This window comes from Patagioenas fasciata, chromosome 10 (assembly GCF_037038585.1).
Source record: "Patagioenas fasciata isolate bPatFas1 chromosome 10, bPatFas1.hap1, whole genome shotgun sequence".
Classification (NCBI taxonomy): Eukaryota; Metazoa; Chordata; class Aves; order Columbiformes; family Columbidae; genus Patagioenas; species Patagioenas fasciata.
The window spans coordinates 16,610,550-16,636,626 of record NC_092529.1 but is presented as its reverse complement, the minus strand read 5'-3'; the positions used below and the strand labels follow the sequence as shown (position 1 = coordinate 16,636,626).

At 42.4% G+C, this 26,077-nt stretch overlaps 1 protein-coding gene across 14 annotated transcripts in view; it reads right to left on the bottom strand.

Moving 5' to 3' along the window:
* FOXP1 (forkhead box P1) overlaps window positions 1-26,077 on the bottom strand; it is a 383,077-nt gene that overhangs the window by 54,838 nt on the left and 302,162 nt on the right. For 11 of the 14 annotated variants that reach the window (XM_071813224.1, XM_071813231.1, XM_071813234.1 and 8 more), the window contains 4 exons: window positions 20,524-20,661; window positions 19,371-19,460; window positions 13,964-14,123; window positions 7,591-7,795 (listed from right to left, as the gene is read on the bottom strand). In XM_071813224.1, coding sequence (XP_071669325.1) covers window positions 7,591-7,795; window positions 13,964-14,123; window positions 19,371-19,460; window positions 20,524-20,661 — 593 coding nt within the window. The remainder of the gene's footprint in view (window positions 1-7,590; window positions 7,796-13,963; window positions 14,124-19,370; window positions 19,461-20,523; window positions 20,662-26,077) is intronic. The other 3 variants (XM_071813229.1, XM_071813235.1, XM_065845225.2) reach the window with 1 other exon arrangement.

Below are 26,077 nucleotides of genomic sequence, written 5' to 3'. Positions count from 1 at the left end.
TTTTGAGTATACACAAAAAGGAAAATTACAGTTAAAACGGAATTTGCTGGATAGTGGATCAGTTGCTCAGTTCCCGAGATCCTTTCCCAAAGGAATAGTCATCCACTTTATTCACGCAGCCCAAAATGACAAGCTGCAACACATATTAGCAGTTTCCCTGCCCAGGCTTATACCACCGTTTAAAAGAGAAGAATACACTTTATATCATACATATGTCTTTCCTGATCACACAGAAGAAACTACAGCCCTCCCACCTTAAAAACACCAGCTATATGGAAAAATACCCCATGGCATTACACAAACTTTGCTCCAGCAGCAAGCAATGAAACATAAATCCCTCCACCCCCTCACGCGCGGCAGGTAGAGCCACAAATACCGATTACCAAATTTCAATGTGCATCTCAGTACTTTGAAAATATAACCCTGTCTGCCTGACAAAAATAGAGCTCCAGATTAGCACAAGATGTTGAGGGAAGGGGGAAGAAGGGAAAAGAGGTTTGAACAGTACCTGGCTGCTCTACGAAAAGAGATTTCCCCCTCTCCGAACTGCAAGAAAAAAACAGGATGCCAAGAAAAAGAAAAGTAAAATAAATTGAATTAAAGAAAAACAGTTGTAAAGTGAATGTTACAACCTGGGAAAAATGATGTCATTTTATTGAGAAACTCGGTTTTTTTCCATTAAACCATAGTGAAACGGATAAAGTTTATACAGCTTAATGGTGGAGTTTTACTTTAAATGCTACTCAATATCTTAGCAGTACGATATAACATGATCTAACAGCTGTCATACTAACTGCTCGATTTTTATTGAAGAGCAGAGAAAATAGTCACACAAAAATCACCTAACTTCTCCTCTACTTTTATGGCATTTTCAAGGGTGTTTCTTTTCCACTCTCAGGCTGAGATATGTATGATAAAAAATATAATACAGCTCTTCATTAGCTCCCTGCTCAGCTCTTCAGGATAGTGAGATCTCCTGAGTAAATGCTGAGGAAGGACAGCTTGCACACAGGAGGAAATAAAGAGAAACAGGAATACACGGTGCAGTAAAACAAAACCAGGTCCCTTTTTAAGACTACTACATAAACACCTCTAATAAAAGAAGACGACAAATTTTCATTGGACTTTAAGTATTTAGACAGGAATGTTTCACTAAAAGTTTAACTGCAAAGTGCACGCAATTAACAGAAAGCCATCAGCTATTTCTCTGGTATGTAAAAATAGCATTAAGCTCTATTAAATGCACGTGTAAGTATCTCAGTTGCAAGAAAAAGGAGGAGATATGCAAAGCACTCAGATATCAAACAATGATCTGTTGGCCAGATGGAGGAATAAAACAATACATATGCTAAAATTTGGAAAAGTTCTGCTAGACGTCTGCCAAGGCTCACCCAATCTATTTTAAGTGCTTTTTGATACATTAGCTTAGTGTTTGGAGTTGTACAACTGATGGTTATTACACAGGACCAGAAAGCAGCAAAGCGTTGGCGCGCAGGAGCTCCCGGCGCCGGGCTGCGTGGAACAGCCCTTACTCAGCAAAGGGCCACACCAAGGAACCACAGCCTGGTTAACACTGCATCATCTTTCATAGCGAAAAATCAAATAAAGTCAACTAGAAACAACTTCCAAAGCTTAGTGAAACAATCCCTTGAAAAGCAAAATTTGATTGAAGAGCTCCCGGGCTGACAGAGGAGCAAGCGGCATTGTAAAACTAATTTAGCAGAGGGCTTCTCAAAAACCTGAGTGCGGCAGCTGACGGCAGGTATGGGCAATGCAAAGGATGCTACACACGCAAATCTGAAAAGCAGAAACAGTAAAAAGTGCCTGATAAGGCTTCAAACTGAAGATTAGCAGCTCCAGGTCTGAGTCACGGCTGATATTTTTTCAAAGCTGAATACACAGAGAAGTGACTCAGACGAGGAGAGCACACAGTAACCGGTGGTGATTTCTTTGTCGGAGGAGCGAGCGCCAAGTGATCAGGTAGCGGCACGCTTTGGGTTGTATCTGCACAGAATAAATGCAGACAGCAGGGCCAGCTCCCCACTCCGGCTGTCACAGCGTCACCGTCACTGAACAGCCCAACCGGCCTCACAGCCATCACACCCATACTCGGTGCAACCAGAAGAAATACAGCAGTCATGTAGAGAGCAGGATGGTTTATCAGACATGCAGCTGGGCATCCAGACTCGAGTCTCCAGCTCCAACCCAGCTCCACAGTGAGGATGCTGCACGGAGGCACCTGAGCTGCTCAGGTCGTGGGTGACAACACCAGGGTCACGATGGGGTTTGTGTACGTGGAGCAGCTAAAGGCCCCAGGAACACCCATTTCTTAAGGGGGAAGGGATTTGAAGTAACCTAATCTAACGTAACTCTGCTGATGGTAAAGCATAACGAGCTAAAATCAACTGCATGGAGCAACTGAGAGGAGCCGACACGGATGAGCAGATTTGATGCTGGCACCAGTGCAGAACGAATGCCAGGGACTGCGCGGAGAGGCAGGCCAAGAGAGGATCAGGCCCTGGGAGCATATGGACTGCAGGCTGAACTGTTTCATCCCGAGCATTAATAATGGACCGAAATCTGTAGTTCTTAATTGTACTGAATCCTAATGCCCTCATCTAAGGGCCTTGGGATTTTGATGGAGGATCAGCTGGCATGGAAGATAACAACAGTAAAACACGATGCATTAAGCCTAACCAGATCAATGGGCTGCCTCGCCGCTCCTCTCGCTTCCCTTCAGAGCCTTCTCCAGACTCCTTCCTCCTGCGATGCTGGCAAGAAAAACTCATTTAAAAATCCCCTTGTTTATTCCATCTTTTTTTCCTATGAGATGGCTGCTTCCTTATGTAGGACAAGACCCAAGCACGGTTGGAAAGGGTATAAAGACAATAGGAGACAAACATGGGATTGCTGGCATGAGGAGAAAGGTCTCTTGGACATGCAGCCTTCACCACCAGCCCTTCACCTTAACCCTTACAAACAGATGCATTTTCTAAATTAACAGGTCTGCACCTTCACTAACTCACTTGTTTATGAACAGCCTCCATCATCCTGTGGCTGCTGCGGTCAGCACAGAACGGGACCAGGGGACAAGACCACATGCAGGCACCACCCCACAGCACCCCAGACCTCCCAGCTCTAGCCCAAGCTGGAGCAACCTCCGCTCACCACAAAGCACCGATGACTTCTGCACCGTTCTGCTTTTCCAAACATACTGACATCACGAATATTCCCAAGCATGTAGGTTTTGGGATGCCCAATGCTCATGAGGTTATAAAGTTAGCAGTCACCTAAAGCATCCGGGCATCCACCCACTTCATTTTGCTGTCTTTCTTAAGAAAGTAATCAAGCTTCCCCCAAGTAAGATGCAGTGGAATGAGATGAAAAGGGGGTACTGTCCTTGACATTTGTAAGCACAGCAGATGTACTTAACTGGCTCCCATTATTTATTTATTTACTTGTGTAGAGAAAACGCTTGTTAGTGAAGAAACTCAAATGCTGATAAGATGATGAGAGGTTTGCATGCTGGTTGATGGTCTCACTTTCGCTTATCCTGAGTGAATACAAGTATCTATAACTAAATATTTCCCTTAGGGTACTGATGACTGAGGTATGTTTATTGCATTGAGTGAATTTATATATATAATCAGCACAATAAACATTATTAAATTGTCTGAGTAAAATCAAAGCATGAAACACACAGTCAGTGCTGAATTCTAATGATGCTGAATGCCCATGATTGCATGGGGAAAGGATCTTAACAAGCCTTGATTTGAGCTTTGGCATCCGCCTCACAAATCACACGAAATGTTCTCTCTTTAATAGTGCTGAATATTGATAAATGTCTCTGCACGGCACAACAGGGAAGTTGGTCTCTATTGGCAATCTTTACCAAAGTGTGTTTTTTCCTTCTCTACACTCAAGGGTTTACCCTGAATGATTTAATTATAATTTTCCTTGTGTAAGACAAATTAAAGAGGAGAGTAGGAGTGTCATGCCAAAGCAGATTATTTATCTCCTTAACAGATTGCTGTGCACCAAACCCCAGAGCTGCTGCTGCTGCTACTTACAGAAACTGGGCGAAATGTGGGACAAAAGCATAGATGTAATATACATTTAAAGCCCAAATGAATGAAAGCATTAACCCATTATTTATAGCTGGAATTGTTTCATTCCTGTGAAAACCTTACACACGGAGCACACAGAAACCAAGAGCAGCACCACGATGCTCCCTGGCCCTGCCCAGGAACGGACGATGCCTCCTGCTTTCAAACATATTTTTGCTTTTCAAACATCCCGGGGTGCCTCCGGCCACCTGCTTGCCATTTGCCTTTCTTTTTTTGTGCCATAAAGGAGAACTTTTGTTGTCACTCATCTCTAAGAGTGGCAGCCCTGCAGTGGCCAGTGCCACCAGAGCTGTGTTCCCGCAGCCTGTGCAGACTAAAGCTTCGCTGTGCACAACCACAAGGCTGGGCTCGTGGCACAGCAACATGTGGGCATGCCAAGCAGCCAATGACTATTTCTCCTGCTATTTTAAACCCCATGTTTATAACCAAAATATTGTTTTTACCCAAGACTGCTGCTTGCCTCATGGCTTTTACACAGGTGCCTCTGCTGCTGTGTCAGCTAAGTCCCTCCTGTCTCGTGGGTCTCAAGTAGCCCACAACCTGACCTGTGGGATCAGGAACCCCGTAAAACACAGCCTGAATGACCCCAGTGACATGTCCCAAGGATGACAGTGATGACAGTAATTCCCATGTAACCAACTTGCCTCAAAAGCCCAAGCGGAAGGGGGGGAAACGGCTTTACAGCACACCCTAAAAGTTAATGTTACCTGTATATGATTATTTATTGCTGCTGGGCAGTCGTTATGATGTGGCTGTGCTTAACCGTTAGGACACTTCCAGATTTTACTATGTGCTTTTTATTGTTGTTTAAATCTAAATAAATAGTGCTTGGTTGTAGCAGACAAAAGCTAACAGCCAGTTGCACAGAAGGTGCAGGAATAAGACAGGGGAAATCACAACCCAAAAATCTGCCCTGGCCAGCCCAAGCTGTGGGCTGGTGTGGTGGGAGGTGGAAGGGCTGGGATCTGCCTTGTGAGCCCTTCTGACAACCCTGAGCCAAGCTTGGGCTCAAGCTCAGGATCACCTCCACTAGTCCCCTTGTATTTGCAAGCTCAGTTGGGCTGAACCAGCTGGGTACAAGAACATACACAGATTTTGCTACAGGTCTAACAAACTCATGCTCCCGCCAGATCCATGATTTTTTTCTAGCCTTAAACTTTGCAATCAAAAAATTCCCAAAGCCCTGCTCACGCCTGTCCTCTCTCTTGTAAGTACACTAACATTTCAACTTCTATGAACTTTCAAATATACATCTGACAGCAAAGCACAGCTACTCTTCCCTCCCTGCTCACTCACCACCCTGAACACCCTGCCTGTAGATAAACCCCCTTTCAGAAAGGAAACCAGTGCAACACAGCTCAACGAGAGGAGTTTCCGTGTCACATGAAATCCAGGCAGGCACCACGGTGCCTGATGAGACTGCAACAAAACCCTTAAGTGCATCAGTAGGCATTCTTCTGCCTGTAGTCTCCTGCTCTACTTATGGATAAAGATGTAATTTAATCACTGCAGCAAATGGATGGCGTAAACCCTCCATGTACCAAACAGAGGCAAGATAAAGCAAAGTCTATAGTGCCCTTATTTGTATTTCTAAATGTACCTATTTTTGTGTTTCGATACTGTAGAGAACTCTAAATAGATATGTCGGAAAATTGTAACGGCAAGCTTGAACAATACAGCTATCAGTTCAACCTGCGAGGCCCTTAAGTCTTCTGAACTAAGACAATCTCAAACAATAACCATAGCAAGCTTATGCCTTCCTAATTAATTTTGAACTTTACTAATAAAAACACACGTATTTCCTTGTTTGTAGATCCCCATTACCTCCAGGCCACAATTACAGGACTCAGACACATTGATTTCTAGTTCTGCTTGGCAGTATACACAGAGAAAATTCTTCCTTCGGAACAGATTCATGTATTTCCACTGCATTTCAAACTAAACAGCAATGGCATACAGTTTCCTTGGTTAGACTGCCATTAGCAGACAGCACATGCCTCTATCTGGTGAAAGAAGATTCATTTCACTGAATGGGTTTTTATTTTATATACTCAGTAAGAAAAACATAGATAAAAAATTTATTGAACATCTTGTTCAGCTCTATATGCAGCAAAAAGGGAATTTAATTGTTTAATAAACATAAAATTGTTTTTAGTATCCCATGTAAGTCTTTATGAAAACCACATCCTTGACACTTAGGTGCATTATAAATGTATGTGCTGATGTTCACTCACATGTCCTTGCAACGGATATAAAATGATGCCTTACACACACAGCAGTTCTTTCAACAGTGGGTGTGCTCTCCTTTAAAATCTATCTATTCCCAACAGCTCTATTTTCTTAATATTAGAAAGACATAAGAGGTATTTATATAGCTTCCTTATCAATCTACTTTCAGACCACGAGACATATAAACTCTATGGCTTAAAAATTCCATTATCCTCTTTCTAATGAATGAAAGGAGGACGGAAAGACAAAGCCATCAGTTTCCATAAAATCCAGCTTTCGCTAGCGTCTGCTGTAACATTTCTAGATGGGCAAAGGGACTCTCCTGAATGCAAAGAAGCAGAGCAGCGCTGCCCTCCCCAGTGCGCCCGGGCTGCTCGCTTGCTCCTGGAGACCCTAATCTTCCTCCTCCTCTGAGGATGCAGCAGGCGCCGGCACCCACGGCCCAAGCTCCTGGGACCGTCTATCTCACCGTAAGCAAAAGTTATGTTGTTAGACACGCCTCAGTGAAATCTGGGGGTGTAAAGAAACAAACCTGCAATAAAGCATCCTGTGGAATAAAGCACAGCCCGTGCTGAGAAGCACATCAACAGACAACCCCTGATTTAAGCCATTTCTTTTTAACAATGCAAGCCTAGTCAGTATAAATTAACTCACACTTTTAAAAGCCAAACAACACCAGTTAGCTAATTTTATCAGCACTTAAAAAAATCACTTTGTTTTAGAGGAACCTGGTGAACTCAAGCCTATTCAGTCTTGTGAAAGCAGGTAAATACAGAGTAAAAAAAAAAAAAAGGCAAATGTGTTAGATGAGATGGGGCAATGAAATCTGGCAGAAAACAGGGGTGGTAAAACAGGCTGTACTGACCAACAGATTTTTTTTCCTCATCTCCAGCCTGCAAAGCCAAAGTACATCAAGAGTAACACCACCCGGGATGCAGAACTCAAAAAAACCCCAGCTTATGCTCTCCACAGTTCCCCCAATACACTTATCCAATGCACTTCTAATTAGCTAACTGTGCCCACATTGATCCAATTAACAAGCCATAAAGATCTGAACAAAAGAAGCATATTCTGCCCAGTGGTTACTCTATTCAACCACATCAAAATCAGACAGAGCAAGACGTGGAGGACAAAACCGAGGCCAAGGCTGTTGGCCACCGCTCCCAACGATTTCGCCATCGCTTCGGCACGTTGTTCGGAGATGCTCAGGGGTAGAAACCCCACCGGCACCTACCTCTCCCGTTTAGGAGTGTGGACCGATAGCTGTCCGTTAGTTGAGGCGTGCGGGTTGATGATTAAGGAGGTCTTAGATGGCGCAGAGGAGGAGACGCAGGTGGTGGACAGGTCCAGGCTGCTGTGGTTGTTGCTGGCTGCCTCCTCCGCCGTGTGCGAGCCTGTCACTTCCTTCCAGAGCTGCTGCAGTTCTGTTGGAATCATGCCTGAAACAAACAAATTGGATAATTAAATCAATTAACAGCTAATTCGGCCGTCTTCAAACAGTAATTAAATCAAAGAGTCAGTAAACAAAGCCTAGTGTTAGTTCTCTGTGTGTGTTTTTGCGCGTGTATTTTTTTTATTAATAACTGAAGGCTAATACTGAACACTGCAGGTCTCTGCTAAATGCTCTGGTGCAACATCTGCAATATCTATGTAATGCAAAACACAAGGTGTGGGGCAGGGGATACACACAACACCCCCCCACCACCACCACCAAATTCCATGTTAATTACTTTTTGTAATTAAAATTACAGAGGGCCCATTTCCAGAGTCCCCGCTCAGGCAGAAATCACCCCAAGGCTGACATCAAAGGTGGCCATGGGCTACTCTGCAGTCAGCTGGAGAAATTCTATTTTTCTTCAAGAAATACACTGTTTCTTTTATTTTTTTTTTCAAGGAAAGTGAATATTTTCTAGCTTGTTTTTAAAAGAAAGGAAGGCCTTAGGAGTAGAAAAAATACTCAGCTTTCTTATTATGACAACACGAACCACAATATGACTGATTCTGTGCTTAAGTTTTAAATTATGACAAATAGCTTTGTTATGAAATACAGTTTTTATTAATCACTTTTAGACATAAATTATGAATTCATATTGTCTTCCTGAAATGATTTTCAAATTTTAACAGTCAAATTGATTATACTATGATTATTTAATTAACACACCTATCTTTCTCATTAATTTTGGTTTCTCGAACTGCTCACTTAATTGATGGATGTGTCTACTGAAAAACTGTGTAACTTTCTATACAAGTAACACTATTATTACTGTCATTTCTTAGATCGATGCTAATGAGCCATTCAAAAGTAAAACGAAAACATAAAATAAGCTTCAAGAAGTGATAATAACAATAAAATGTATGTATTTTTAGTTGTGCCAAAAATGGACACCAAGCTCAGGACATCGCATGCAATAAATAAGGCAAGCGAAAACTTTGCAAGGTCCCGTGGGCCGAAGCGGAGCCGCGCGTCAGCGTGACACGGGCTCACGCTGAGATCACGCTTTGGATACAGCTCATGTTTGTGACATGATCAAACAAGTCAAGCTTCTCTCACTGAAGACAATTTCAGCGCTCTTTCAGAGGAGGCCATGGGAAAAAATTAGCAGTAGAGACGCATCGCTTAAATATTCAGCGGCGAAAAAAAAAATATCATAAAAGCCAGTGTCTGTGTGTTTTTAAAGAGGTTTCTCATCACTGCGCTTCCAGACCATCATTTGGATGGCTGTTCATTGTTTCAGCGGACTGAAGCGCTGGAGCTGTCCTAAGGAAACCTGCCATTTTCTGAGCGTACAGCGGCAGCTCTCACAGGCACGTATCTCACCAAACCTAAGGTACTGAAAGAAAATAAAATAAAAAAAAGGCAGTATGCATTATATTCATTTGAAACACATAATAAAAAATGCCAAGGTCTAAATTTAATTTATTTTTGTCATTTAGAATACAATGGATAGATAATCATCTCAACGTGATCAGCCAAACATCTTTACTTTGCTAAACTGTTAAAGATTTTAATTATGCTAGCTTTGGAGAGCACTGGTCTAATGAGGCGATAGACTCCAGAGAATCTAAGTGGTTAAGAACTGTGAAATGAGTCTGATAGGATTTTTTTATATTCACCGTGGATCGTTTGCATATCAAAGAGGAGTAAATTATTGCACGACAGACCAATAACCTTCCCCGCCTTTCCGAGAGTAGCATTAACAAAAACAGTTGGTCTCTGGTAACGGTTCACTACAAAAAAACGCTAAAATCCTTAAGTATCTGCAATTAATATATATTATGAGAGAGGCTTCAATTTATACATTAAGTGATCAGATATTCTTAGGACGCATCTCTAAAGCCACGTCATTTTCCTTTCATCAGACCCAAATGCCAATTATATTTTGATGGATTTTGTCCCAAATGAGCATTTAGTTATTAGACACATTCAATTATTACCTGTCCCCTGAAATTAAACCTCTGAGCAAATTAAACAAAGAAAAAGGTCAGTACACAAGCCTGCGTCCTGTTTTCCTGGATCGGGGCTATTATTTTCAAACACCTTGCGAAGTGACAGTGTGGGATGTATTTTTAGCGAACACGCTTGACAGGACTGTCTGCGCGCACACAATTACCTGTGAGCAGGGCTGACCCTTACACCACTGTTTACTCAATTGAAACAATAGTGAATAGACTTGTCTGTTGATGATAACATATTGATATGAGACTGTATGAGCAGACACCTATTTTTATTTTCCAGAATAAGCAAATAAGGAAAGAATAACTGGCTTTTTGCTGTTTCTTGGTTTTTTTTTACCCCACCGCCCCCATCTGGATTTCTTCAGGTTTTTAATTAGAACCAAGCTAGCCCCTCCTCTCCTCCCCCTGGCCCCCTTTCTACTCTCCCCTTCCCTTCTCCTCCAGGTCACTTCTGGATCTACTAACGCTTTATCCCAAGGAAAAGCTTGCAAGCGTCACAGCCCTTAAAATATACATACACATAATATTTACACCTCGCTGTAGATCCTCCAGAAGTCAAGGGGTTTGGTCTAACTTCCTTTATGAGTGTGACTCATATTAGCATCAACAACAACTATATCGTGTATTGAAAGAAAAAACACGCAGGGGAAAAAAATACTGGAGATAATAAAGAGGATTTCGGCCTGGGTGATGTTAAATTGAAGAGTTAAATGTGATGTCATACACATCTGCACACAACCCATCGCTTAAAAATGACCACATCCTTGACATCATTTGATTAATATGATTTTTAAAAAAAAAGTCTTCCTCCTCCTTCTCCAAATGTAGTTCTTTCAGAATAATTCTGGAGAGAATTCCTAACTAGCCCGTCAAACTGGGCAGCTGAAAGGTATGCTCATTATTCATCTCGCAAAATGGTTAAATAAAATAATAGAACAAATGGTAAAAGCAAGACCCACGAACGCTCACAATAAATTATGTAATTTACCATTTAACAGTTTCATTTTAACAGCGAGAGCTAAATTTTAAGTCAGGTTCCCAGAACTGCGCTGCAATTACCAGAGATCGCTACTGCTGGTGCTGCAACTTTGTACGTACCAGTAACGGGATTTAGACCTGAAACTGCCAAATCTGCGGGAGCAATCGGGCACCCAGATGTCTCAGTCCTATTATTTTCACTCGCTGGTGATCTGAAGTGTGATTTGCAGTTTCATTTTGCAGATACTAAAGATCCAGCTCTCACAGCTCAGAACACTGCTGAAATGCGGTTTATTTTTAAATTGCTACTAGGTACAGATATAAAATCTAGACTATAGATGTGTCTAAATACAAAGCAGAAAAGATTACACAAATATAACATTAAAGGATGTGCTATTTTGTGTAAGACAATAGGTAACCACTAAAAACTAAAATGAAACTGAAATACAGCTTTAAACAATGTATTAGTTCTGAAAACATAACAAAAAAATCACTTATGAAGTAGCTTTCTCTCCTTAGAAACATTTATTACTATTACAGATACTTAAGAATAAAAGCAAAATGCTTTTAACCAAATTCATAGCTACACTTACTAGAGGGATGTTATTTTTTTAATACGCACATTTCCAGTACTTGTCTCAGTCTTGCAGACTGTTCTGAAAACAAAAGGGCATGATATATGTATTCTTTTTTTAAATAAGAAGTGTACATTACCAATTATTTTAAACTATAGCCCTGGCTCTTCATTACATTTTTCAGGACAACTAGTCTCCTTCATTATGAAAGAAAATGTAGGCACAGGTTTAAAAAATGTATGTTGTGGGGACAGTTGACAGATTACTGCTCACGGAACTCAATTTCCCAACCCCAGGTATCACCGGCTCAAAGACAAACAGAGTTGCTCAACCTCTTTGTGTCCTTGTACCTTCATACCCAGGTGACCATGTTCAAGCAAGCAGAAAGTTGATTTAAACCTCATAATGACATCAGTTTTAAGCCATCGTCTCTCTGATAAAAAGAAATAAAATATCGTGCTGTACTGCAACCTGCCTGAATTCTCAAGTTTCTCTTTCCTCCCGGCTCCAGCCGCCCCCAACGCTCGCAGCTCATTTCCCTGCAAGAACCAGTACTTTCTGCTCATGTTTATGTTGTCTTCGGTGTGCAAGTCAGTACCCCTTAGGTTCTAAATACGCTTCTTTGCGAGGACTAATAGTTACACTACCCTGCTAACCATATCAATCAATGCCATGACGGCTGAATTACCTACTGGTGTCTCCGATGTGTTACCGCACAGATTACACTTCATGCATCACCACATTCATTTCTTTCACATTACACATGAGCGTGTCTTGTCACTGCCCAATTGCCCTCCTTTGGACAGCTTAACTGATGTACTACACAATGAACCTCACCGAGCCAACTTAATAGTATAGGAGCTGTGGGAAAAATTAGAAAGGTTGAAGCTTCAGTCCGGTGGGTGTGTGGGAACAGCCTGGGATGCTTCCAACAATAAATCTGAAGCTTAATTAACATACGTGACAACGTTTTCCAAGTATGAATGGCATTTTGTCTACATGCCCTTCATTCTGGACTCGTTTCACGCCTTCTCCCCATCACACCGAGCACAGAGGGCGACCCACCACTCAGCACCCCAGGCCCGACCCTGCAGCTCCCAGCCAGGCCCCACCTTGCTGCTCACCAGCCCCCGACTCACCCACCGGACTAATCTAGACCAGGTGTCCAGCTTTGGGATGCTGGAAAGCTAACCTGACTCTCGTGGAGAGAGGTGTCAAGTCTCCAAAAGCTTACCCTCTCAAGACAGGAGCTCAAATACCTTTGTGAGCCTCACGAAAATAAGCCTAAATAAACCACACCAGCTGCAGAGCAAAGCAGACTCCGCTCCTCAGCCTTGTACCCGTTTATCCACATAAGTTAACATTCACCAGACACCTCGCTCTCCTTTTTGCAGCTATGTACACACAAAAAGGGAGGGTGAAGAACACAAGCAATTTTGTTTCGTCCCCCACCATTTAACTGAATAGAGCTAAATGTAAATTCATTATATGGTTTGGCAACTAGCAGCAGCCCTAAGGCTGCTTTGAAGAGCCCAAATCATTCAACCTGAGCTGACTCAAGTTGTTGAGGTGGATGTTTAAATTTATTACAGGGCAAGGGAAGGAAAAGGCACGATTATTCAGAAAGACCAGCAGCATGGTTGAAAGACCTGATCTTCCCTGAGCCATGCCAACTTTGAACAGTCTGCCTCAATCACAGCAGCCAGAGCTCAGGAAAGTCTGTTAAAATGTCCCAAGGCTTGCAGACAAATCCAGTTTAAAAAAAAAATATATAGAAATATTCAAACCAAGGAGGAAAAGAGAGAATAAAACCCTCATGTTATAATCCCTGTCAAAAGTATCGCGATTTGAAGTCACTGCTTTCAATGTATCAATATCTTCAATAAAAATAGGGATTTCAGCAAAGCAATAACTTCTTGCAGTGTTCAAGACTAAATAAAGATGTAGGAGGATCTAATTGTCAATAACACCATTAAAATTAAACGGAGTTAATCCCAATTTGTCTCAGTGTGGAGGGAGTAATGAAGCTGTGATGTACACAGGCAGTGAAATGCAGGTCGTGTAAACAGGCACGGAGAGGAGACGCTGCCACCTCTCCCTCTCAGCTGCAGCAAAGGGCAATCAAATCTCTACAGCTTGGCAGTGTGCGGATCCGAGCTCCTCTGCGCCTGGCTCCTCGCCGGGCTGGAACCAGAAAGGGCCCAAATAACACATTTAAAAAAGGAAAAGTTGCTCTCACACTACTCTCAGCCATGAACCCAGCACCAAGAATCGATTAAGATGCCTCCTGTGAAGGATTTCAAGCCCAGATTAGTACAACCAGCAGCTCTGAGGCCGCCAGACCGGCTATAGCTGCGCAAATTGAATCCCAACTTCAAACCACCTGCCTCCCGCTAGCCAGAGCGGTCCGCGATGTCAGTGTTGCCCTTCTCAAAAAATATCTTTATAATGCCCACCCCGCCTGTCAGGATTTTTCTTTGCTTATTGCTTTATGAGTCTATGAGATTTCCCTCCCTCTCCCTGAGTGACAATTGTGTGTGTGTGTGTGCATGCCATCACTTGGCCAGACAGGCGGCAGCTCCCAAACCCTTCACCTACCTTGTGCAAGGGGTTGCAAAGGCAGAGTAGGCTGGCCAGGCTGGATGGTTAGCAGCCCCTGACGCTGCAAAGACAGGAGGTGCTGCTGTTGCAACTGCTGCATCTGTAAGAGTTGCTGCTGAAAGGCCAACTGCTGTGTAGCCACCTGCTGTTGCTGGGGCTGGAAAAGATGAAAAAAAAATAAAAATACACGTTTGTCAATAGAGAGCAAAGCATTAACAGAGCATTTACAGGGCTCCTTGTCTCAACACGCTTCAACTTTTGACTACAGTCACCCAGTATCAAGGCGAGCGAGTGAGTCCACCACCCATATCAAAGGCCCCAAGGAAGTCCGAGGTTCTGCAGCTGCCCATGGGGCCGCGGTCGATTCCCACCTCCAGCGGTTACTTTCATCCCACCTAAATGCCTCCTGCCGTCCCAATTAAAAACGTATGCAATGCTTCTTGGTCCACGTGGTCGTGCTTTACCCCAGAAGTGGCTGCATTTCAGTGGTGTGCCAAGCAAATGCTGCAGGCAGCTCTTAAGGCCCTGGGTAATTCTTTGAGGCAAAGGATGTGTATAACTTGAGACTCACACCATCACATCACACTTAGATGTAATGAAAAACAATCCAGCACTGTGCTCTGTTTGCTCATGCAAGCGTTGTCTCAACTATTAAGACAATATGACTGGCTTAATTTATGGTATTTTATACTTACTCTCCCTTTTTCATCCATCAAGCCCCACAATACTTTCTGTTACGTTCAGAATCATTCTGTGCTGTATTTAAGGCTGCTACTTCTGCACTTTGAAAATTTTAATTATTCTCACTAGAAAGAAGATGGAGTTGCTTTACTCCACAGGGATGTGAACCTTGAACCTTTGAGGTGTAAAAGAACATGTTGCTTTTCTCACTACTGTACCCGGAGAAGCTTTTAACTACTCTGTTTATCACTTCTGACATAAATAAATGAGAAAAAATCAGACCTTTGAAAAAGAAAAACTTCATCTAATATTGTTAATTAGCCATGACAAACGATGAAATAACATTGTAAATCTTTCATAGAAACAGCCACTAGATTTTAATTACACACATTCATAATTTAGCAAACAACATCTTACTTGAATGTGAGTGTTTAATATGTACAGTACTCCAGGCTTCAGAGTCCTTAATTTTGTTCAGTTAAGGAAGCCTCTAGGTTTTGCTTCCATGCTCATCTTGTATTTTATTTGCTTTGTTCTTTAAAATCCATGAAAGGCTTTGCATTTTGATAAATATCTTTTTATTTATTGTACAATGACAGGAGGAAAACTTTTGTTGTGTAAAACATCAATACATCATGCCAGTGTTTAGCAGTTCCTTGTGCTAGCCAAAAAAAATTAATGTAGATTTCCTTAGTAATTATCTGAGTGATAGAAAGATAATACAGTGCAGTAGTACAATAAATAGAAGGAAATTATCTAATATCCCTAATCTGCTAGGAATCATATCAAGGTGGAGGTCTTATACACATTATGGCTAACAATTACGGAAAGAAAATTAACTCTTACAGAACTACACGCTTCCACAAACAAACCCCAGACAGATCCCAAGCTCTTTGTCGCCCTTCCTTGACACCGAGCCAGGGGATCACTGGCCCCATTCCCTGCTGGTGTCAAGTAGGGAAAAAAATCCAGCAGAGCTGCAGGAGACAGACTGACAGACACCAGCGGGGGTTTAGCACCCAACTTCTTGTACCACCATGTCCCACCAACCTTCACACTGCAGCCAACTGCGCCCCACGACTGTACTGACAGTCAGTCCATTTATCTTGTTTATCAAGTCAATTTACCTCATTATTTCCAAAGAAAATCTAGGACCTCAAGAACACAGTTAAAAGAAATAGGTGTTCAGCCATTCTGAAACTCTGAGAGTTTTCACTTCTTTGCAATAGCTTGCTCAGACAGATCCACTCGCTCAACCATTTGCAACAATAACGGCAAGCCCCAGCAACAGTTATATTAAGAATTAAAGTAATGTTTGCCTCTATAAATATTCATTTTCTAAATATATATATATATACACTTTATATATATAATAAACATTACTACAGTAAGCTGTTCTACCTATTTGCTATGCAAGTGTAAAGTTAGGTTTTTTCCCCTAAAAAAACCACTTCTTTAAATAAATTGACTGATGCCCGTTTGGTTGTCCTCTCTGCTATCCTAAGAAAAGCTCTTGAACACTCTCTACTTTGAAAAGCCAGGATATAAAAGTATACAAGGCCCATTGTCCAAGAAAGAATTTAAAAGCAAGACACGTTGCCAAACTGCACTCCCCACCCAGTTACCAAACACAGGATACAAGGCAGTTTGTTTACTTCTCACAATTGAATGCATACAAAAAAGGTCTCAGTGCAGTCCTGTTGTCAGGTCAGTAGTCAGTGTTAAAATGCTGAAATATCCTGATAAAACTTGCATTTTTGATCCCCTCCCTAAAGCTTCTGTCAAAGGTCTGTTTTCCTTTCTTAGGCTACTCCCTACTGCCTAACATAAACTGTCACAACTGCCAGAGGACAAACGGCCCCGTCTGGAAAACAACCCGCTCCCTCCAGCGCCAGGGGACAGGCGGGACCCCCTGCGGCTCCAGAGCCCCCTCGGCTCGGGGACCCCCGGCCGTGCTGGGAAGGGGGGCAAAGCCTCACCCCAGCACCGAGCAATGCACTAAAACCCACCAGCAACCCTACTGGGATCCCTCTGTTCTGCGCGGGGGTCGGATCCCTTTTACCAGCAGGGAGATGTGTGGTGTTTCTCTTCTCCCACAGCGGTACAATAGGACAAGGCACTAACGAAATGACTTGGGGGATGCGGTACAGGAACGCGCTTGTTCCATCTGTCAAGGTACAAACTCGGCCCTCGTTAGCACGGCAGCCGCCGGTCCCCACCGCGGCACCGCTCGCCTTGTGACCCTACCATCAGTTTTTAGTACGAGAGGGAGGGGGGAACAAAGAAAAATAATAAGACACCACTGCTCTCACATGCTAATTTAACAAGAATAGCCTCCTTAAGGCGGGAAAAACTAGGCTGACCAAACCTGCGGGATGAAACGCATCGCTGAAACAGGTCTTTACTAAAACCACCAGCAAAAATATCCCCCCAAACCCTAAAAAAGCTGAAGAGACTTGGGGCCCTTGTTCTCTTAGAAGCTATCGTGTTAAAATGCTCTTCTTGAAACGGGAAGGAGTCCTTTCTTATTGTTGCTTTCGATAGTGCAATATCAGAAGTGTGACCACAGTAAATCAGTGTGTTAGATATTGAAATGCCATCACATTGTCTAACTTCCCTTCTCGTCTTTTTTAACACAAAGTATTTTTTTCTTTAAGCTCCAAGCCCTCATCTTTGTGTCTGAGATGCTCTCCTGTCTGACAACAGCAATTTAGAAGAGTTAACTTTTATCGTTCATTCTGCTGTGTAACTTTCCCCTTCAAATTTCTTTATCTGCCCTCTGAGCTCATCTGAACTTTCATGTTCTCCCAGCATGCAGGCTTGCATTCAAAACTATGTCTAATAGACCAAATAAGAGGTTAATAAGAAGTGGCAACAGAAAGAAAAAATACAATCCCTGGTAACTGATAAGAATGACAGTGGCAGCCCTTTATTGTTTGTCTTCAAATATAGAGTTAAAGATCTTTAAAAAACTAAATTTTGACGCCTTTGAAAAGAAAGAAGCACAAAATAACAACAGGGGGTTATTGCCTGCCAGCCACAGGGGAGAAGCTCCATAATTCTTATTCTCCCTTTTGAAGGCTGTTAGAAATCTGATTCAAAAAAGCAACAGCAGAAGGAGAAAGCCTCTTGAGGCTATCGCCATTTCCTGTGATCATGCATAATGCGTTTCAAAAGTGGGTTTTTACCAATTCTGTTGATCAATTGCACCTCCTTCATATTCCCTCTTTTTTCTGCTGTGTTTACATCTGATGTGACTCAATGACAAGCGCTGTCTGAGACTGTGAAACAGACCTGTCATGTTGATTTATGGGCGCATCAAACCACGACTTGTCCAAACTGAAGCTCGCAGTTCATTAATTAGAGAGTTGTGACTTTGAAGTCAGCTTTCAGACTGTGGTTTTTAACATTTGGCTTAATTTATATGCTCTTGAATGTGGATCTCTAAGGAAAAAACTGAAATTCCCTTCTTGTCTTTGAACTTCTTTTGACCGCACAATAATCATTTCTTTGTCCAGAGTGATGCCTGCATCCCAGAGTCATTAACGCGCATTGAACTGCCACTGATGAGTAAGCCCTACTGAATTAGAAAAACAGCCAGCAAAACAAAGCTGAGAGCATTCTGCACAGTGATATCTCACAATTACATGCCTTCCCTCCCTGTGCCATTTCCATTTTAATTACTGTTAGTCCTTTAGATTTACATTTTAGACACTTTTTAATCTGTTCCCTTTTTATTATAGAGGCACCCGTAAGCGCGCTATGGCTAAGGTTGTGTCAGCGTTTCCATTATAAACCCCCCTATTTTCAGGGGTTTATAACTCAGCTGGAAAAATTCACTCTGGGTTGAAAACTTGGCACAAGTGCCACAATTTGCCGAAAATTCAACGGGGGGCAGGGGAGGAGGAACTGGTGTGCGCTTCAAGCAGCGCCACTTGCAAAGTGACACACAGGACATCACGCAGCGCCTCGTGCCAAGAGGCAGCTTTCTAGGATCTCCCCAAGCCAGCACTGATGTTGGATGAATCGTGAAAGTCTCAAACTCCTCGTGACTAGAGGAGTGAACTCACTACCTTAAAAATAAATATTAATTACAGCAAAATTAAATTCAAGCACACCAAAATCAACAAAGTCTAGGATGTGACAGGTGTCTTTAAAGGACGGGCAGAAACCACCCTGGCCTGGCCCGTTCCTGGCATCGCTGATGTCTCCTGCCATCACATCCTCTGCCTCTCAGACCGCGTTTCTTGGTGTCGCCACCAATGCTGCTCCAGCACGGTCCCTTCCTGCTAAGCTCATGCTGCAAGGAACACGCAACCAGAACCTCTCCAGTTGGAACCTGCTGGCCCAAACTCCACGTCTCTGGGCATTTTGCACTGTTTAGAGGACAGTACCGTGTCTGGGCCTGCTGCCTTGCCCCCTCCCCTTTGCAACATAACTAACTTCCAAAAGCACTCTCCCAAGATACGAGTCTAGATGCTTGCTCCAGTGCTCATACCGAACATCAAGGCATGGTCCCCTGCTATAAAATATGTGGCAGCAAGCAAATGGAAAGCACAGGAAAATACAGGCGAAAACAGGACAATAACTCTAAATCTGAAAGCTGAGACCCGATAGAGTCAGTTCAGTTGTGCAATCATTTATAAGATGAATGACAGTTTAATAGCCACTAGACAGTCCCCAGGGATCTGCGGCTTGAAAGTAAAATGGGTATTGTCTGTACCTCTTTAGGCTGTTTTCCAGCATGTTGTTGCTGTAAAAGTTGAAGCTGCAACTGTTCCTGTTGTTTCTTATAAAACTCTTGAAGCTGCTGCTACAAAGAAAAGGAAAGATGGTAAGTAACAAAGTGGAGAGCCAATTCAGTGTCCCTTTTGGTGTAACACACAAACTGTGATTTGAAAAATAGCATCCTTTTATCTGTAATGGTCTGACCTTTAGTTTGAAACTCGACAATAAATTCAGTGCACACTGACTATTCTTGGCATTATCGTTTGAAAAGTAATCTCCAAAATGAACTGATGAAAAACATACCATTTTCTACACAAACTAATTAAAATAAGGCAAGGAATGACCTTTGATTGTAACAACAAAGCCAAAACGCCCTTGCTGAGAGAGCCTGGCGGATCTCTGTTGTGAAACACACATGCTTTCTAAATGATAGGGTTTGACTGTATTAAGTGTTGTTCAATACATGCATAGATGTCCTGGGAAATACTCTCCTCCCCCCTGCTCCCCAGATGTGCGCCGGGCAGGCAGAAGGGAGCACACGAGGTCCGGGGCTGCGACAGATGCTGGCGCCCACCCGGGATTCGTGAGCCCCCGCTGTGCCGTACCCTACGATAACGGAGTCCCGGGGCTCGTCGGCAGCCAGCGTGCAGCTGGAAAAGGACCGTGGGCTGTGAGAAACATTGACACACCGCACAGCATACGCTGGCTGAAACCAGCTTGCAAATCTCTTCACTTTTATTGCCACCATTTCCATAGTCCTTCATGGTTCCAGATGGACATAACAAGGTCTGAAATGGGAAGTATTGCCCTACTACCTTGTTTATTCCAATCAGTCAGGGCACACCGAGCTTTCTGGGGGACACAGGCAAAAGCAAAATAGGGACATCTGCCGAAGTCCTGACACTTAAGTATGCATCTGTATTATTTAGCTGATCTTGGAAACACTCCTAGCACTGCTCCCTGGATTTGTTTCCAGTAGCTATTTCTAGAATTAAAAACAAAAGAGCAGTCAGTTCATCTCAGAGCACAGCTGCTCTAAGGTACAGACCTGAGATGTGGGCAGCTTCTTGCCCTGGGAACATTTCAGGAGGGGGAAACCCTCCAGTACCTACAGGAGCCACCTGAGAAGCTGTTAGGAAAACAATTACCTGTTGAAGCATGAGTGCCTGCTGCTGCTGGAGCAGGACTTGGAGTTGCTGGGGAGTTAGCACTTGTTGCTGGAGGATCTGCTGCATTTGCTGGGGAGTGATCACTTGAGGTGTCATCATAGCCACCGACACTGGAACCTGCAGCGAGAGGAGAGCAAAGGAGGGTCAGAGCACGTGGCCACAGCTCCCCCTGTGACACCCACCATCCCCGCGCCGGGCACCGAGGGTGCTGGAGGAGAGAGTCCTCCCAGCCCGCTGCAGCAGAGGTACCGACCACGTCTTCCTGGTGACCACATCGCCCTTCTGCGAAACATCATTGCGATGGGAGTTCTTTAAAGCGAGCGATATGGTAAACCCTGTTAAGATTTATTTATTTTTACAACAAACTGTCAAGTGGGTCTTTTCCCTCCCAGAAAGCCCTTCCTTTCTGTACAGAAATCCAGCAGCCGAGAATCCTGTGCTGATGGGATCTAGACCCTATTACGCCAGGTTTTTAAGAAAATTGAAGGAAGGCTCAGTGATGTGAATAACAGCACTAGACTCCCATGCAATTTGAACAGAAAGGCCCTACCACGATGTCTTTACCATTCCATATTCACCAAGCATACAGATGTCTTCAATTCTTTCATATTATGTGAGATACCATTAAAAGCCGCTTTCCATGACATTTCAGTGACAAACAGCTACAGTGATGAACTTGATAGCATTTCATATTTGCAACTGTTAACACGTTTCTGCACGGGCATCTTTGCAAGGAACCTGTACACTGTATCTGAAAGGATGATGTCTTGTTCAGATAAAACACTGACATTAAAATGACAGGCTGTCTTGGCCAAGGTTACACAAATTGTATTCAAGCGGATACCTAATGACAATGCTATGAATTCTGCAAGCTTTCTAGAATGTAATTTAGCTATTCAAAATAATCACTGCACTTGTGTTTAATTTGCAGACTACATGAGAACCATTTTGTCAGTCCTAGTAACGCAAGAAGACTATTTCCCTAGAAACCCACCCCTCTACCCCCCACCCCAAAAAAGGAAAAGAAAGGGAAGAAAAAAAACAATAGAGGAAAAGACAAAACCCGTATGAGTTTTAACAGTAATATTTAAGCACCTTACTTTTCTATAGTTTCAAATCAAATACATGACAGCACAAAACTAAAAGCAGTAAAGGATATACTTTGCTAAAAAGGATCTCCTGTCATCTAATGTATTACAATAAAAGGTAATAATATGTTTAGCACTTTTTCTGCGCACCACTTTTTAAAAAATCAGCAGACAATAGCTGATCAGAAGATAAAGGAGTTTGAAAAAAAAATCTTCCAATGTAGTAGTAAGCAAGAGAGAAATGCAGTATTAATTTTATGTAACATAATGTCTTAATATGCAGTTTATCTTGACTTTTTCACATGATTTGTCCTGTCATTTGCATAGCAAGCTCTCATTCCTAATTTCACAGTCATTATGCACTGATGTCCTGATTTCTCAGCATCACTAATTTTGATGAACTAAAAATGGTTCCTGAAGGTCAGACACACGTACACGGCACGTCTCCCCGTGTTGTTGTGTGCACGTTGTGTGCAGGGCCAGGCACTGCCCTGAAAACATCTCTGAGCAAACCTCCGACACCCCAGCAACGCCAACACGGCGAGGTCCCACGCACCCAATGCGGCCCAGGCCGGTGTGAACGCAGGGAAATGCACATTTCATTACAGGTCACACGCCAGTCGTGGCCACTGAAACCAGTGGCCGGCGTCACTTGCCCGCACCTATGGGAACGCCACCGGCCACCGCTTCGCCACGCAGGACCGGCTCCGAGGACACCGAGTCACCAGGGGGGATAATCCCAGTAATTCAGAATATCTTAATCCATGGTCTTTTAAAAACTTTTCTGGGAGTACGGAATTATTTAATTAAATACTGCCGTCACTATCTCTGCCCCGAAGCGTGACTCACCTTCATTATTCTCATCCCCAGAGAAGTTTACTTTACCCTCGGGTTTGTACTACCTTTCATTGAAGTTGGACTGAGCAAACAGAAGAGGAAGCATGTTTAAGTATGTTTTCTGTGCCCTTCTTGGAAGACAGACAACACAAATACTCTTCAGTCAGATTTATGACGACAAGCAGGGATACAGACAGGAATAGGGTGGGGTGCTGTAAACCCTACACATCGGTGATTAATAAGAAGGGCCGCATTTTGCCGCCAGCTATGCAGAGACAACTCCCATTGACTTCCATGACTTTTTTGCACATTTATCTTGGGATAAATCTAGGGATTTGCCCTGCCTTTGAAAACTGGTGAAGAATCTCCTAGCTGCACACTCTTTTCTGGAACAGAAGTGCTCAAACAGCAACTAAAAAAAATATATATCTATTCTATATATATGGGGCACCTAGGAGTACAAGTTTGCGTTGACCTGTTCAACTTCATTTTACCATCTGAAACCACATTTTCACACCACATCTGGGCCTCTAACGAAGGTCCTGCCTTCCATTTATAAACACAGCGAACAGCCACATTTAGCCAAAGATTGTACTTCAGCTCATCACGAAAGCAACTTACAGAAACCTTTTACAAACAAATTCAAATAAAGCAGAAAATACCGTGTTAAAAACGACAAGCGCGTCCCGGATGAACGTGGGCAGATGTACAGTTTGAGGACTTTAAACAGTTAAGAATGATGGCCTATATATCCAGTCTCTTAACTCCCAGCGTCCAGCTTTTTCATGTAGCTAGTCCCTGGTAATACTGGGAATCAAAGGGCATCCAGCACCAGCAATAGGCTATTATAGCCCACACTTTATTACCCATTACTACCGAGGTCATTAGCGGTAAGAGTGATTGTACCGGTCTTAACCTATTGATCATTGTAACTACTATCATTTAATCCCGTGTTGAATGTCTGGAAAGCTGCTAAAGGCACACAAGAGAGAGTGCTTTAGCGATGAGAAATATAGCCAAAGCTTGGAAATTACACTTTGATTCATAAAATCTAGCCAGTGGTTTAAATCAATAGTATTTAAAACAGTCATGTAAGTTCTTAACTACAGCTCTCTAATATTTATGGGTCCCTTTTTGAGTGTATTCAGTCAAAACTAAACTTTATTTTAGATACTGTGCAGTATACTTTACATTACGTTAGATAAAAAATATTTATTTCTGATATTGTGTCGGCTAGTAAATGAAACCTAAACTGAGGGCTATAAATTAATTTTAGATTTCTATCTCTCAGATGTCAACTTAAATGTGTTGCCAAAAAAAATTACAAACCAACTTTAAAAATGGCTTAACTGTTTAAATACATGAAATTGAGTGTGTTTTATGAGTTAACAATGAATCACAGAAGGCAGTTTATGAAGAACTAAAATAATTTTGTCTTACTGCCTTCAGGGAGTTGAAGTTCAAATTAAACTACTGGCATATATGTTTAAAGAATGCTAAGTTAGCATGCAGGGCATCTCTGTTTTTCAGCTTGTTTATTTCTGTTTTCCACACAGAACATGAGTGTTGTTACTGATATGATTAATCAACTACTTTTGGTATTGTTGACTGATAACAATAGGGTGTGGTAGGTACCCAGCTGCTTGTAAACCTGGCAGCAAAGGTAAAAATACAGCTGCAATTTGGCTTTCGGAGCTGTACTAGTAGAGACCTGCTGACATGCTAATACCATCAACGGCAAAAAATGTCTTTAATACTCACAATTGTTTTCAGACACTGTTTCTCCCAGGGTTTTGCCTGCTGTCCCTCCACACCCCCAAAGCCCCCCCCGTGCCCCACAGCCCTCTCCTGTCACCCCAAACACGTCACGTTTTGGCAAGACCGACCCAGGAAAACTCGCACAAACTTAGGCCAAGTTCACCTTTAACTTCCCAGCGGAGTTACAGCAGGGATGCATTTGTCACTCCTCCATACAACCCAGACAAGGGTCACGGGGATGAAAATGATTTAGTCCTATTTAATCACCTCCATTCCTCCATTTTCAGTGATATTAATATAATTAAATACTAGCTAAATAATTTCAAGTAGTTTAATCTTGTATGAAGTGGGGTGAAAAAAAAAAAGAATGCCGTTTTCACACAACGTGCCTTCAGTGTTGGATACGGTTGTGGTCCTGTTAACTGTTAGCAGGCGTGCATGGGAGATGGGGAGGATTTCCTTAATTCATAAAGAATAACTGTGCCAGAAAATCCTTTTCTATGTGATGTATGTTCAAACTTGATTTCAGTAAGACCTCATACCAGGCACCTTGTATTTCCAAACAGCAATTCTTCGGTTAAAGATTTTGTGATAAAAGTTAAACGGAGCAAAACATAGCTGAACAGAGAAAAACAAGTCGCTGAGGACCAGTTATAAATACCAGGCTGCAAATAAAAATAGATACGGCTAGGGAAAAAAACAAACAAAATTAATTTGAGCTGTCTTATTGGAAAGCTATTACGTGCAATACGTTTAAAATGTAAAAAAAATCTCAGCCGAAACAATGCAGAACAGCTTTGCTCGTGCCACAGGAGAAGATAAAGCTCTGGTACACCCGCAAACAGCAGCACGGTGCCACAAGCCAGAGCAGAGCCCGGCTAAATAACAAGTGCTGAAGGCAGGACCCGCGTCCATCCTGACGCTAAAACGTTTCCGACACAGTAGCGCATCCTCCAAAATAACAACGGAACCCCGCCGCTGGTAGAATTATTCGCGCAGAAACTGCAACGCTGCTTTATTATGCAAAATGGAATCTCACTTTTAGCCTTAGTTGTTTTGCCATAATGCAGTACAACACATTAAGACAGGTAATGTTTATTATATTAATGTAAAATCAGCTAAGTAGTCTGTCATTAGCATAACTGTTCTCTCCGTAACAATACAACTCCCTGCTAAAGGCGGGGGGGAACTCTCTTTAAAATTAAATTAGCATTTTATTATTATTTTGTTTATCATATTTTATCAGGAGAGAAGATCTCCCCCTGACCCAGGGACAGCAGCGCGATGGGTTACGCTGACATTCCCCGGCAGGTCAGGATGTCTGCTGTCCTCTGTATTCTCTCCCAGCTAAGGAAAAACGGGAATATTTTCATATTTGTTTACAGAATGAAACATCTGATCTTATCTACCATTTCTCATGCATACCAGGTTTCTCACTAAGTGCCAGGATAATTGTTTCTGCTATAATAAATACCCATTTAATTTGCATAAAAATATAAAGTTTACATAAATTAAATCCTTTCTACATCTAACATTTGTCAAATAGAGACTAAACTGGAACACACACACAACCAAATACTCATTTAATAAGCTGAGTGAGATTTCAGCCTCGAGATTATCATCATCATTTTTCATATTTTAAAAAACTTACTGGTTTTGCTTCCCACTGCAGCATGAAAGAAAAAATTACAACCTGCTATACATGGTTCTGAACAGTGGGGATGTTTTATAACGATTCAGTTAAAAAAATAATAATAATAATAAAAAAAATCTAGAGTTTAGGAAAGGAAACGTTAGATCAACATATTCTGCCAAAAAGCCTCAAATAAACCAAAAGCAATCTTGCTTAG